At 37.1% G+C, this 16125-nt stretch overlaps 1 protein-coding gene across 1 annotated transcript in view; it reads right to left on the bottom strand.

Moving 5' to 3' along the window:
- Positions 1-16125, bottom strand: part of LOC148949100 (uncharacterized) — a 232798-nt gene that overhangs the window by 214803 nt on the left and 1870 nt on the right. The window contains exon 2 of the mRNA XM_089092825.1: positions 1570-1683. Within this exon, the coding sequence (XP_088948951.1) occupies positions 1570-1662 (93 nt within the window). The 5' untranslated portion in view covers positions 1663-1683. The remainder of the gene's footprint in view (positions 1-1569; positions 1684-16125) is intronic.

Here is a 16125-nt window from a genome sequence, read left to right as displayed (position 1 = left end):
ATAGTTTTCTTTTCATTTTGTCAAGCTTTGTTAGTGCGGTGTCAGAAATTGCTTAAACTCGCCAATAAAAGGGATGTAGAATTTAACTGTCTTTTCAGTCAAATCACACGTTCTTGACAGCTGTCGACGATAGCAAATTCCCCGAGAGAATTCACTAATTTGCTCTTTGGCTTTGAGACGGTCAGCCGAAGCTCTGGCTTGCAAAATTATTTTAAGGTATCGCGCCTCTTAACAATAAAAAAAAACACAAAAAGAAGCGCGAAAGGAAGAAAAACCTGTAAACTCAACACCATATAGGAAGAAAAGCTGATTTTCTCTAGTGAAGGAGGGGGAGTGAAACCATAAAAGGCGCATTTTCAAGTCACAATTTTCTTGCAAGAGGAATCCAGACGGATCTTAGGGAGGGAATACCCCTCCCCTGTATGCAGGTATGACTGTTATGATATTCAGTTTGTTTCTTGTATGTTTCTAACGCATTTTCTAACAGCAGCGACTACAAAATTAAGCTATTCATACGCCAGGTTGACCAAGTCCATAGAATAGAACGTGTGAAGAAAATTATAAAGAAGGCATGCTGCTGATTTAGTTTATAATGTGCCAATTCTTTTACAAAAAAAGTCTAGGAGTTCTTCGAGTTTGCTTATGAGCAAGCCCTCAGGATCGGCCCTAAACTTAGTAGACAGGGGCGAATCTCCAACGGTTTTATTGGGGGGGGGGGGGGGGAGTGGGGTTTTATCCAGATAGTCCAGCGGCATGTGATATATACTAATTTTTTCTCCACATTATTGGGAGGACACCTAACCCCCTTGCCCCCCCCCCCCCAAAAAAAAAAAAAACGACGCCCCTGCTAGTAGAATTTGTTATAAATTACGAGCTCAAGGTCAGAGCTGTCGGAATTTAAAGCTTTGAAGTTGGAGCTTGTGATATAAAACAAACCAGTTACTTTTCAAAAATTTGGGCTTAAGATATAGCCCACCTAGATTTGAGTCGCAGTTGCTACTTAAGAAATTAAAGAGTCGGAGTCGTACTTTCATACTCACGAGGTCTACTCAAAATGGCTTTATTTTTACACATACCTACCTATTTCTAATATTTTGACAAGAGATCACCCCCCACCCCGCCCGATGTTCGTTTCACGTACGTAACACGTCTGAAATCTCCCTATTCCGTGTAAGAGAGCTTAAGCAAGCGCTTAAAATAGGTTAGAGCGGCAGTAGCGTCAATCCACGATATTTGGAGGGATGGGGTAACTGTCTTTTTTCAAAATTTAAAGGGCCTTTTTTCCAACGAAAATACCAAAAAAAATATTTTTCATTGAGAATAGAAAAAACTGTATTTTTCTAAATACACGGGGAGTTCAAAATATAGAGGGGCACATGCCCTGTTGTAGTTGTAGATCGATGTCAACTGACTATTGATGATTCTGAAGGAAAAAAAAAATCGCATCGTTTGGCCGAGTGTGTCGATTAGGGACCGATTTAGTAAATCAATATTTGCAATATCATCTAAACCACGAAACAAAATGAAATCGAATACTCAATAAATGATAAATGACATTCAAAATTCTACCTTAGATAGAACACCGCTGACAGGCATTATCTCAGGGGGTCCCATTAAGGATTTAGCGTCGTCCTCAATCTTGTCTAATCGTAGACTTGCCATTATAATAGTTTGGAATGGCGCCTAAAACGAAAAACTCATAAATATTAAAACATTGACATTATATGGTTAATATAACTTTTACATTAACTATGTCGAAATTATCGGTGAAACTCATGGTAAAATATGGGATAAGCGATACTTTCATAACAACAATTAAGGTGATGCACTTCATAGTATAATAACTACTTATCAGGGCGTTACTATTAATTCATACGAAAGCTTTAATAATATGACTTAAATATGCAAGCTAAGCATTAGGGTTATGGATGAGGATACAGACAATTTGTATGCTAAAGAAGAGAAGCATAAAGGTACACGGGAGAGGTTTAGGGCCATAGAAACGCGAATCTATAGAGTACCAAGGAATAGAACTTCGCCTGGCGAAAACAAAACAACTTTATTTTCATTTTATATATTCTTATATAAAAATATGTAACTTTATTTTATAAATAAACTTTATTTTCATTTTATATATTCAACTTTATTTTATTTTCATTTTATATATTCAACTTTATTTTATTTTCATTTTATATATTCTTATATAAAAATATATAACTATATTTTATAAATAAGCTTTATTTTAATTTTATATGTTCAACTTTATTTTATTTTATATATTCTTATATAAAAATATATAATTTATTTTATAAATAAACTTATTTTCATTTTATATATTCAACTTTATTTTATTTTATTTTCATTTTATTCGCTGTAGAAAGCAAAACCATTAGGGAATTGGACGTCTGAGTATTTGTGACGTCACTAATATGAAAACCTATTCCAAAGTTAACTTTCCAAAACCACAGTATATAAATTTATACAGTATAATCAAACTCAGTAATTTTTGGCTGCTACAATATTTGAGATAAGGAAAAAAACATTGAATTTATCACGAACAATAGTCACCAATCAAAGTTCGGTCCCCTGGTCTGCAAGCCATTATTGTGTTTTGTTTGTTTTTCTTTTGCCGCAATGCGTAGCATTTAATACGAAGCAATAGGGAATCAAAGACTCGGTGGGAATGTCTTTCAAACAGTTCATGGTAACGAACTGTTACCACGTAACTGTTACCATGTGTTACCACGTTAACTGTAAGTAAGGAGCGACCCGGCTCAATAGTAACCGAAACTCTAAAAAACAGAATTTTGATGCCAATAGATACATCAAAAGAATCATATTTTAATGCTGATTTCAATCATATAAGTTTCATCAAGTTTAATCTTACTATTCAAAAGTTACACGCCTGAGAAAATTTGGCTGATTTTCGAAAAAAGGGGGAAAGACCCCCTAAAAGTCATACAACCTTAATGAAAATCACACCATCATATTCAGCGTATCAGAGAACCCTAATGCAGAGGTTTCAAGCTGCTATCTACAAAAATGTGGAATTTTGCATTTTTTGCCAGAAGAAAGATCACTGATGCGTGTTTATTTGTTTTTTTTTGTTTTGTTTCTTTTACCCAGGGGTTGACCGTATCGACCCAGTGGTCCTAAAATATTGTGGGAGGGCTCATTGGACCGGAAATTAAAATTTCTAGTGCTCTTCTCAACTTACAAAAAAAATGGAGGCCAACTAGGCCCCCTCCAACGCTAATTTTTTTCCCAAAGGCACTTGATAAAAATTTTGAGACAGCCATTTTGTTCAACATGGTTAAAAATATGCTGAATTTGCATTTTAGGGTGACTTAATCCCTAAAGACCCCCAGGGGGAGGGCTTAAAATTATGGATAAATCAACATATACACAATTATTACTCGTTTAATAATATAAGATAACATATAGAAATAGAGTTCTACTTCCAAAAAATGCTTTGACTCAATAATTTTTGTTCTTTCTACGATCTTAAAATTGCATAGAAAAGGATCAATTGGGCCTTGAAATTTGGCACAGCAACAACGGGTAAAATAGCCGGTAAGGTAAAATGAATTCCCTTTCTGACATACGCTTATGGATTAGGCAATCGGCACGAGACAATTCCATGGAAGAAAACGTAGGCTGAAAACCCATGGAAGAAAACCCAAAAAACGTAGGCGTGATCCTATAAATCAAGGAGTTTCGCAATAATTTTGCAGTATTTGCCATGAATAATTTGTTTTTTGTTTAAAATATAAAAACGATAAAAGACTAAATTTTAGGAAATAGGCCGCTGTGTACTTGTTCCATTTTTCCTCGGATCTACTTATATAAAACTAAGTAATTTTCAATTTAGGAAAAATATTGCTATCTTTTAGTATTGAGTGCTTTATTTAAAGTGTTTTAATTAATTACTATCATGCCTAACCCTTACTACTAACAACTCACTGCAGCACCAATCCGAATGAGGCCAACACAGCTGCGTATACTCTTCCTCCATCCCAATCGGTACTTGTTTAGAATCCGGTAGACACACGAGAAAAACTGCATCGAAATCTCAAAGATTCTATATGAAAAATAGGTGTCCACTGCCTAGTGAGGTATTGCTCACTCTGTGAAAAAAATTTAAACTCTAGTTTTTGGGGGTTGAAGGGGCAAAAAAAAGTACCTAGGCTAGGTTATGTATTTAATATATGCTATACTTTACCCCCTCCCCCCCCCGATGTTCAAATATATAGTCCAAATATGTTTCTGAACTATCATATTTTTATCATACTTTGTTTTTATTTTATTAGCATTATCGAAACTTCGCTTATCGCGTGTTTACTGGATACTAAACAAGTACCTCCCAACCTATTCAAAGCTTCTCTTTTTAAGCCCCTCCAAAGAATTTCCAACTTACCGCTTCCCATCCCATTCGAGCATGCCCTGGTTTTTGTTTGACCCTAAATGGGTGGCCAATAAGGACAGTTTTTGGAATTTGACATCATTCACCAACAAAACGTGTTCTACTCATCTCAACGTTATTACCTTATCATTACTGCCCAGAGACTAGAATGGAACCACATTTTTCATTCAACTTATTGTTTCAAATACAGTCAGTCAACCAGGTACCAAAACGATCCGTGGACCTCTTATGAAAAACATCTAACAAATCCTCCTCCAGTGAAAAAACACCTGTATAATACTACCTAGGCAAGTAAAGCTATCCAATTGATCGACGTTCTTGTTACAAAACATCACATTTTCACCTTCATTTATTCCTAATCTGAGCGACTTAGTCTTCTTAACATTAATTTTCAAACCTGTTCTTTCACCCTGAACTCTCAAAAGCTCCCAACAATTATTCATTTTGCAAACATTTTCATCTAAGACGTTCAAATCATCAGCAGAGTCTAAGTCTATGAGACTTTAAATTTCTCATTTAATCCATTGCCGTGTTTCACTGGACAAAGTCCATCAAAATGATTTATATCAATGGGGATAGACCGCAACACTGCCTAACTCTTAATTCAATACGAAACTCAAGACATTGCAACATAAATCACATTAGTAGGAGCCATGCTTCCTCCTTTCCTAGTAACATCCAAACGTTTCAACCCCGAGAAATACTGCAGGCTAATGTCTTTGATATTATTTCGCTTAGTCTTTTGTAATTCTTTATTGTTATTATTATCTTTTATCCAGTAAATACAACGGGAAAAAAGAAAAGAAAACAAACTAACTTTACAAAAATCAAATAGAAACTGTAACCGAATGAGTAATTAGCAATAGCAAGTTATATCCACATTATACGCAAGGATTCTGAAAATTTCAAAATGTCGTTCAAGAGATAGATCGATTCTACGAATATCATTGAAATATGAAGCGAGGAAGACATTAAAGCCATTCGAAATGAAAGAAGAATGTCAATGTTAATGAGGCAAGATAGTTAAGAAACTGTGCCTTGGTGGGTTCCTTGTCAGACAGGGATTCTATCTCGGGATCTCAGTTCCATTGATTTCGGAAGAGACGGGCTTGAAGGCAAGAATAAATATAACAGAACGCCTTAACGGGGCAACGATTTATGCCTCTTTTAGCAGCAAAAAGAAACAATGCCGCATCATTAAGAGAATCGAGGAGCCGACGGAGATCAAGTCCTACAAAAACTAGGGAAAAGCCAGAACCATCGCCTTCAACGAGGAAATTGGCAGCAGCAGCCGTCTTATGTTTGGGAATTAAATATGTCTTGAAGAAGCTGAAAAACTTTTCTTTCTGATCTTGCTGGAACTGCATGAATAGAAACAGAACTTCGAGCTCGTCGTCCTGGGAAACATAAACACGAGACATAGCTAACAGAGCGCCAAACTCGTCTGTAACAAATAATCCGAACAGTTTGTAGTGTAAAGTCTAAACAGTAATTCGTTCTTTACTAGGTTGCAGGCGTTGCAGCTAAATCTGCAACCATAATACGCTGGAGCGAAGAGCACTTAACCCTTTCATTCCGTAGGTAACCATATGGTAATCGTTCCTTCCATGTACCTAGTTTCTTTTGTAGTTCAGATACAGCTTTCGAATTTAACACCATCAGATAGCGAAAGTTCTGCTCTCCGTGTTGCGATACTTTTTACTCTCCTAGATGGCCCTATAAGTCGTCAGTTGATCAGGGAAAACAGTAGTTTTTTAACGTGCCTAAAAAATAAAAATTAGCTGATTTTGAAAAGTAACAACGAAAATCACGCACGTCAGTTTTTTTTAGTTTTTATTATCTTATTTTGTTTCTTAAGATCTCTACTGTTAGTTTCTGTATATGTGAATTTAATTTAGTTTTATCTTCACCCCCAATTTCGGTGGTTTTTTTTACGGTTGCCATATGATAACTTAAGGTTTTGAGAAGGGTAGTTTTTCAAGATGCTTCTCATATACTATTTGTTTTTACTTGTTGACTGTGCTCTATGTTCTTTCTTTTGCTTCACTTTTTTTTATTCGCGAACCACTTCATTCTGATTGTTATAATTTGACCAAGCAAAAGTACCCATGCACCCTCGGTCTGATCACAATTTTCTCTTCCGGAGACAACGAGCCTCTCTTATTCCGGTGAAAACTCCAAACCAAGAAAAGAGGAAGAAAATGTTTTCAAGGAGAGGAGCAAACGTGTAACAGAGAAGTTCACACAAAAGCAAGCCGCAGAGATGGTTCTGCTACTAGACAGCAAATCTGAGATGGAAATAGTGTCTGATAGTTACGACGAGTCTGATCCGTTATAAAATGCAACCACCTGGTGACAGTTTCACATATGCCAACCCATAGTCTGTTCAGATGGTTGACTATCATACAGAGGACAAACCTCTCAGAATGTTGAACTGTTTCGAAATTTTTACGGGTGTAGATAACCAATTTGATGCTAGAGAAGCTACTACAGTCCTCGCTACTGAAGTTCAGCTGTCTCCCATCCAATCAAAAAGCTCGTCCCCTATTTCTTCTTCAACCGTCCCCACCGCATGAAGAAAAAATCAAGATGCCAAAAAAGAATACAAATGGCTAAGAAAAGAGATTGATCCCCATGATATCATCTGGAAAGCTTCCCTCCCGAAAGCAACAGAAATTTACTTACCCATTGATTTGTTCAGAACTTTCATCACAGATAACATCGTTGCTGGATTAGTTGACCAAACCAATCTGCATGCAACGAGGAAAACAAACGCTAGGATTGCCCTAAAGCTGACCCAGCATGAGATGAACCGGTTACTTGGAGTAGAGATGCTGACGAGTATTATAAAGCTACCAGCTATGAGGATGTACTGGGAGCGCACTTTCCGATACACTCCAATCGCGGAGACTATGAGCCGTGACAGATTTTTCATGATTCGGCAGTTTTTTCATATCAATGACGATAGCTTAGCAGTGCCATCTGGTCAAACTGGTCATGATAAGCTGCACAAAATCAGACCAATGTATGACAAGCTCAGAGAAAATCTAAATAGCATACTACCAGAGGAGAGACCAGGTTTAGACGAGCAAATGATTCGCTTCAAGGGTCGGCTAAGTTTCAATCAGTATTTGAAAGACGAGCCTCATTTATGGAGCGTCAAAGTGTTTACGAGAGCGGGCGTGAGTGGGATTGTCTGTGAGCTATACATCTACACAGGAAAAGGCTCAGTTCCGGCTAGTTGTTTTGGTTTGGGTGCTGACGTTGTCCTTAGACTGATCGGCAATGTGCCATGGGGAATAAATTTCAAGCTGTATTTCGACAATTTTTACACATCTGTCGACCTTATTCATGCCTTACGCACGAATCACGGGATTGAATCATGTGGGACGATAAGCAGTAATCGTATGAAAGGTGTAACTTTGGAAACTGATGCATCATTGAAAAAGAAAGGGCGTGGAAGCTATGATTATAGACTTGAGAGGCACACGAAAGTCTCCATTGTGAAGTGGTTTGACAATAAACCAGTTCATATGGCCTCATCGTTCTGTGCCGTAGCTCCAGTCGACCAGGGTCAAAGGTGGGGTGGACGTACTCGTAGCATGTCGAGGTAGATCGTCCATGTGTTGTCCGTGAGTACAAATAGTCAATGGGTGGCGTAGACTTGTCTGATATGCTTCCGGAGCTCTACCGCCCTGACATACGGTCCAAGAAATGGTACATGCGGATAGTGTATTATTTCCTTGACTTAGCTGTGAATAATGCTTGGATTCTACATAAGCAAGAGTGTAAAGACTTGGGTCGGAAGCATATGTCCTTGATGTATTCCAAGATGGATATTTGCAAATCCTTGATAGTGTCAGGAGTTGTCAATGGTCCTCTTGCTGGCAGACCCTCTGTAAGTGCTCCTACAAAGCAAAAACAAAACTACAGAAGCAGATATGCCGTCCGAATTGGTGCAATATGACACTTCTGGCCTTCTATCCAACACAGTCATAAAGGGACGTTGCCGGTGCGGAAAATGTGCAAGGGGGGCAACTAGCCGAATTCTCTGCGTTAAATGTAAGATTCGGTTGTGTCTGAATGGAGACATAAACTGTTTTATGAATTTCAATATTAAGTGAAATGAATTTTTTTATCCTAAGGTGACCATATGGTAACCATTTCCATTTCAGCTTGTGAATGAAATAAATAATAGAAGTTGAAATTAAGTTGAAACGAAGCTTACGTTGATTATTATTGCAAGGTTTCAGAATTTTTCAAGCACTTCTTCAATGTTCAGGTCTGAAAGGGTTAACAGCGGTTTTCCCCCCTTTGCCTTTGGCGTGACATCTCTGATGCAGAATGACATAAATAATACCTGGGATTAGGATCATCTGGATGACTCATGTCAAGTTCTGCACAAGGGAAGGGCCCCCGTGTTTAATATGCAGACAATTAACCTATCGATTCCATAAGATGGCTTCGGCTTCATTCACTTAGTCTGCCTTGCACTATTTATTTTGTCATTTCGTTTCTTCTTCCTAATCAGCAAATCATAAATACAATGAATAAAAACACAAATTGAATACGAAATAGTAGAAAAAAAGGTACTTGTTAAGAATCCATCAAACACGCGATAAGTGAAGTTTTGTTAATGCTAATGAAATGAAACAAAGTATGATAAAAATATAATAGTTTATAAACAAATTTGGGCTATATATTTATACATTAGGGGGGGGGGTAAAATATAGCAGTTATTAAATATGAAACCGAAGCAAGGTACCTTTTTTTGCCCCTTCAACCCCCAAAAAGATAAAGTTTAAACATTTTTCACGGAGTGAGCAATACCTCACAAGGCAGCGGAAGCCTGCTTTTCACTAGGATTCATTAGATTCTAGATGCTGTTCTTCGCGTGTTTACTGGATTCTTAACAAGTACCGAAAAATATATAGCCGTGAAAGCAAAACGAAACCTCCTTATTAGTTGAATGTCATTTTAAGTTGTCTTTAGGGACTCAAAGACCACTGCATACATGTTGCAGTTGTCAGTGCATTTCAGATAAAATTGTTGGCGTAACTTAATTAGTTTTGCTTGAATTTCACTTCGCCCTCAAACAATGGCATAAAACGGACATCCGCCACATGGCTAATATGGAAGTAACGTTCATTTGTGATGCAAATGGATATTTAGATTGAGGATGTAATTCTAGGTATATATTTGCACATTAGGGGGGTGGGGTATATATTCTGTGAATATACAGGTTCTAAGAAACTCATGAATTTCTTAGGAAAACTGGAAATACAAGGAAAGAAGTGAAGATAAAGGCTCTCCCCCTGCAAAATGTGTTAACTAGGATTATTTTGTATATTGTGAAGTAAGAATTGTTTTCTTAAAATGTTTCCTTATGTCCAGCTGGACTCCTAGGCTTAAAATACTGGTTGGCCAGTTGGCTAATTTAAAGATTTGTAATATATACACTGTCAGATTAGCCATCTGGTGGTATCCCGCATAAAACAATGACCTTAGTTGCAAGATTATTCGATGTTGCATATGTTGCGATGTTGCAATGACCGTGGTTGCATAACATGTTCCCTTTCAAGATTTAGTCTAATTGTTTGTTTGTTTTTATTCAGGCCAAACATAGACAGAAAGAAAAAACTATCATTTTATAAGCCTATAGATGGCATAAGCTTGCGAATGGAGTAGTTTTAAAGGTACTTCTATGTTAAACGGACTCTTTTATATACTGCAATGGAAACCAGTCACGAAAAACCTGTTTTTGACGAGTTAATTCAAGACACTGCTATAGGGTAATACAATGTATAGCCTGGTTTTCATTGCGTATACGATATTTAAACTGTTGTTTTTGGGGGTTTAGGGGGGGGAGGTACCTAGGTTAGGTTATGTAAAAATATATGCTATGCTTTACAACCCCCCCCCCCCGCCCCCTAATGTGCAAATATATAGCTCAAATTTGTTTTTAAACTATTATATATTCATCCTATTTTATTTTATTTCATTAGCATTAACCAAACTAGCACTATATAAGACTCCGTTTAACATAGGAGTACCGTTTCAAACTATAGTCCTACAATTAGCCCTACTTTTGTGGGACCTCTACTCAGAAAAAGATTCTAGTGATGCCTTTCAGGCAGGACCCAGGAATATTTCGGGGAGAGGGGGCCAATAATGGAAAAAATAAGGGAGGGTAATAGTAAATAATGTTTCAGTACTTGTGTCTTATAGCCACCACACTCAAGTTCTGTCGAGAAGTTTAGTTTGGTTAATGCTAATGACAAAAAATATGATGAAAATATAATACTTCATCAACGAAATTATGAAAACTACAACAAAGAATTGTGGAAGGGGGGCGGCGCCCAGACCACATTATATTAAATATGTAACCTAAACTAAGCTAGCCTAACCAAAATGCCGACTAAATATTTAAAGAAAATATAGCTACGATGTAGTTTCCCACCGAGCCGAAGCTAATATTGTCTGGTATATAAGACCATGAAAATCGGTTATTGTCTCATGTTCGCGATACAAGATATTGAGTGTGGTGGCTATAAGACAAAAGTACCGATTTTCCTTATAAATTTGAATAAAAAATGCAAAGAAAATTTAGTGGGGTTCGAAACCCCTTCCCTTTGTACGTCTCTTTTGCACCTGATAAATTATCAGAGTTGAAATTAGCATAGAAGAAAATACGTTTGAACAGGGTAATTTAGATAACTGACGCATTTTCTGAAAAAAAAATCTGATATCCCTGGCCACGTGCAATTCATACCAACCTAGCTACTAACACACTTCTTTAAGAAAATGAAAAGCAACAATAACACAGGTGCAGTCATCACGAAAATCATATATGCAAATTAACATCCTAGTTATCAACATCTCAGCTTTGCAGCTAGAAACCATTATTTTCTGATCGCTTGAAAACATGTTTACAAGCGTCGGTTTCATCATAGTCGTGAATGCACGCTATAGAGGGAATTGAGCAGACATATTACAGTGGTGTAATCCTATTAAGATTGTCGCAGGTTTGATAGAAAGCTTTCCTCTTAAGCCAGATTCAGACGGCGTTCGTGCTAATTGTCTGAGATACATAGGACAATATAGCTAGACGGATAGTTTCGGCTAGGGAGAGGAAAGTTCAAGACAGAAATGTACATAGATGGACTTCAGCCAGATTTACACCGCATTCGTGCTAACTGTCAGACACGCACGCATAGACATTGCTAAACTGACAGTTTTGGAGAGGAGGGGGAAAGTTCTTAATGGAAATAAACGTACACATATGAGAATCTATTGAAAATAGATTTTCTCAAATATTGTTTCAGTCGAAATGTCCAACGATTTGTATATTTTGATGCATTTTACAAATTTTCATTGAGGTTTTAAGAGACTACTGGAGAGGGGCCCATCTGAGCAACATCAGGTAGGTTATATTAGAGGCATGAATCAAATAAATGAATATGGAGCCCAATGTAAGCTCAGATGCATTCGTCCATCTCCAACACTGTGGGGAGAGACACTGGGTGACTATCCTCCCCAAATGGGAAAATCATTAGTCATCTGTCGAAAAGAATATTGGTCATCAATCATTAGTCATCTGTCTTGGAACGCTGGTATATAACCGCTAAAGGTTTCTTCACATTGAATTTTGGCTTTCCGTTCTCCCCTTCACATTGGATTCTGTAAGGCTCATTACCCTCCGTAAGACCTTACGTTATCGTACCCGTAAGTCAAAACGCAATGCTAGAACTCTGACGGAAGAAGTTCATCATATTTCAACTTCTTAAATTTACGTTTAAGCAGAATGGAACTTAATACATTATTTGCATACAAAACAGTATTTGAAACCGCTGAATCCATTTGAATATCCTTGATTACAAGAATTGGAGGTAGTATCTATTACAGGCACGTACAAAGGATACTCTTTTTTTGGGCGGTGGGGGGGTAATAAAAACATTTCTTATAGTTTGAATATTAGGCTAAGTGTCCTGAAATCCACAAAAAATCAGGATTTCGAAGGGGACCTGGCCTCAAGCTCCCCCTCCCACGTGAACTCCTGAGTTACTATCCTTATTATATTTTTGCTTCATGACAAGAAATTTTATGGTGTTATCCCATAATAAAACACACTCAGCGGGATTCAAAAACCGAGTAAAAACTTCCAACAAATGGAAACCATAAACCGTGACGAACCTGGGAAACTGCGATAGCCAAGTCAACGAGCCGGAAATTTGCAATGATTGCCGGTCCCAGCGCGTGAACCGTCCACGTCCCTGAAAAAGTATGTCGATGGTCGTATGACTTCCAGTTTCTTCAACCAGGAAAACTCTATTTAAGAAATAAAAGCATAGATCAATGGAAAACGTGGATCCAGGCTGAATTTTTACAGCAAGATAGTTCGTCCAAGGCGATTAATAAGAAAGAAATATATGTTCACTAGCAACATAACTTTATCAAACTTTTGCAGCCAATAGTTTGAAGCTTTGGTCCATAAATAAGTTTGGGGACACACTAACGGCAGATATTAGTTCAGTTGCACGCACAGGATTTTTCTTCAGGGAGAGGGGGGGGTATGAAAAGTGGTACTTGTCTATTATATAAAACACACTCGAGAAGTGAAGTTTGGTAGCAATAAAATATGATGAAAATAAAATACTTTGTTAGAAAAATTGCGAACGTGATTTGTGAATTACTAAATTGGGAGTTTCAGCATCGACTGACCATCTCAAAGACAAAGAAAAGTTCAATATTAACGCAATTCTTGACCTAGTTCGTTTTAGTTCATTATTAACGCAATTCTTGAGGACACTAGTTAGTTTGCTTTGACTAATGACAGAATATAGTGTCTCACCATGGATGTTCAAGAATCATTTTGTTTTATTTCATTAGCATTCGCCATACTTCACTTCTCGAGTGTGTTTTATATAATAGACAAGTACATAAAAAGTAATAATGTATATTAATAGAAAAATAAACAAATACTAAAAAATCTTCAGATAACTGAAGACAAACTCGAAGAACACCACCCCCCTCCCCTCTGCACGTGCATAATTTTAATTGCATATTCAGCATCTTATAATACTGTTTCAATTTGTCTCCATTTCATGATAATTTTCGGAAGGGTTCCTGTGAATCCTAATCTGAAGTAAGTCTATTAACCCTCCTCTCCAACCTTATATGCTTATACTACCCAGCATCAAACTTAAGCTATCATCATTGATAAGTACGGTAACAAACTTGGCAGTCTTACCAGGAGCGACGCTAGGATTTTTTCTGGTAGGGGTAGGGGGGGAGTACCACCAAAAGCATTAGTTTTGCAAGGACTTAAATGGGATTGTTTCTTCTTTTCCTCTTTTGATACATTTTCAAATGTCTCGATTTTTCCTGGTGCAGTGGGATCAGGCCTCCGGCCCCTCCTTGGCGATGCAGATGGCTCCTAAGTCTTATATTGCAAGACTCCCCTTCTAAAAATAATTGCAATAACAACAAACTATGGAGCCTCTGTGGGGATCAGTGCAAAATATTGTTCCAAATGTTGCTTTTTCTTGTAAAGCATATTTTAAAAATCATAACCTCCTTCTCAAAGAAGGTATTTTTATGTTTGATCTCAGTTTAATTGCACAGCAGCACCCTTCCCATGCCCGGATGTGGCTCTTTGGCAAGCAGTAAGTTTGCGCTTTTTTTTTTATTGGCAATATGAACCGACTGTTGGTGAGAAATAAGTACCGTAAAAAAAGAATGTAAACCAACAGAATTAACACACTTTTGGAGGTACCCTAGGGCTACCTTGCAATAGGAGGAGGGGCTGGGATGCTGTAAAACTGGAAGCAAAAATCAAAATTAATTCAATAGAATTTATCTGATAACATCCACCTGGCTTTACTCCGCCAACTTTAACAAATCAAATGGATTAAAAGCTTAAGCATCTTTTGTAAGTTTCCAATCTGAAATTAATTTGCTAATGATATCTTATAACTAATTTTGTAGAGTAAAAAAAAAGCAAGGTCTCTGTTTCAACTTTATTTAAAACAGGCAACACCTGACTAACATTCATCAGATCAGTTTAAATTCAACGAGACAGCTGGTAGAATGAATCTGGGAACACAAGTGAGCATTTGTTTGCATGCGCAAAACAAATGCTCAAATTCCAACAAAAGATTTTCTGAAGAAACATGTAAAGGGATTATATTATCATGTAAAGATATTCCCTTTACATCAAAAGATGTAAATAGGGATATACCCAAAAGAAAAGTATCCCCAACAGTGATATACCCAAAAGAAAAAAAATATCTCACATTTTGCAAAGTTGAATTGAGAGCAAGAATATGCTTAGTCTAGAATCTAGAATAAATAATCGTATCTCGGCTGTGATCAGATTCCGAATAGGAGTGTGACCATCTCGGCCTGTTATTATAGTTGATCTTACGCAAGCAATAGTGAAAATCACGCAACTGCATTTCGGATAATAGCAAGGATTTGCAGCAATTTAGTCCGAACTGGGGGGGGGGAATTATTTTTAGACTGTTGTTAGATCCCAGAGTGATGTTTATTCAAAGTTTTAGGTGAAAATTGTGCCATTTTAATGAATATTGGAGGTTGTAGCAATGAGAAGTGTGTTCTTCATTCCTTTCTTTGGATTGCTATACGAGTTAAAAGGAAGGGGACGCCCCAAAATTGGTCTGGATGATCCTTTCTCGTCCATAAATGGTTGCCTGACCGTGCTTCTTTCATCGTCAAGCCCCCCTCCCCCCCCCCAAAAAAAAGTCTTAAACCTATGTGCACCCAAGGATGAGAAATATGACAAATTGTTTTTTTATTATTATTTTTTTTTATATATATATCACACTTCTTCTTTCATGGCAAATCGCCAAGGACCTACCATTAGAATATATACAGTACATGCTAGCCTAGGCCTACTTCAACTCCGGTCCCTGACAAATATATTAGTGAAATCTAAACTTTGATAATATTTCTCTATGCCTCCTGGTCATTTCACGATTATACAGGGTAACTGATTGGAAAAATATAATAGATACCCTATATTTATTTTCTTCATATTTAATTGATACCTTAAAATAAACCATAACCCATTTAACTATACACCTAGATCATTAAAAAAAAAAAAAAAATTATGGATTGAAAATCATAATTTTGACTTGTTCGGATTTTAAAGTAGGAGCAAAACTTGATCCTAATTACGGCACCAATTTAACATTCCGACTCCAGAAGGACACATAATAAAATCCTGGAAACCATCCCACTTCAAAACTATCTAGAATACTTACTTTTATCATTCCTAAATGCAGACCATCAAACCTTACCTTACCAACCCCCCCCCCCCCCCCACTCCCCTAATGGACAAACATAAAGCCCGAATTGCATTCGCTCAATGAATTTTTGGTACTGTTGTATTATTTGTAACACATGCGAGAAGTGAAGTTTGGTTAATGCTAATGAAATAAAACAAAATAGGATAAAAATATAATAGTTCAGAAACAAATTTCAGCAACATGTTTGCACCTCAGGAGAGTGGGGGGTAAAGTATAGCATACGTTAAATACGGAACCTAGCCTAACCTAGGTACCTTTTTTTGCCCATAAACCCCAAAAAACAAAAGTTTAAATATTGTAAACGCAGTGATAAATCACTGTTTGCAATCCTCAGTATTAGAAATGTCCGTTGAAAGAAACCTGTTTGACTAG

The sequence above is a fragment of the Artemia sp. Qi Xiang Cuo genome, chromosome 8, assembly GCF_049724085.1.
Source record: "Artemia sp. Qi Xiang Cuo chromosome 8, ASM4972408v1, whole genome shotgun sequence".
In the NCBI taxonomy this organism is placed as follows: domain Eukaryota; kingdom Metazoa; phylum Arthropoda; class Branchiopoda; order Anostraca; family Artemiidae; genus Artemia; species Artemia sp. Qi Xiang Cuo.
This window is presented reverse-complemented; position numbering and strand designations above follow the sequence as displayed.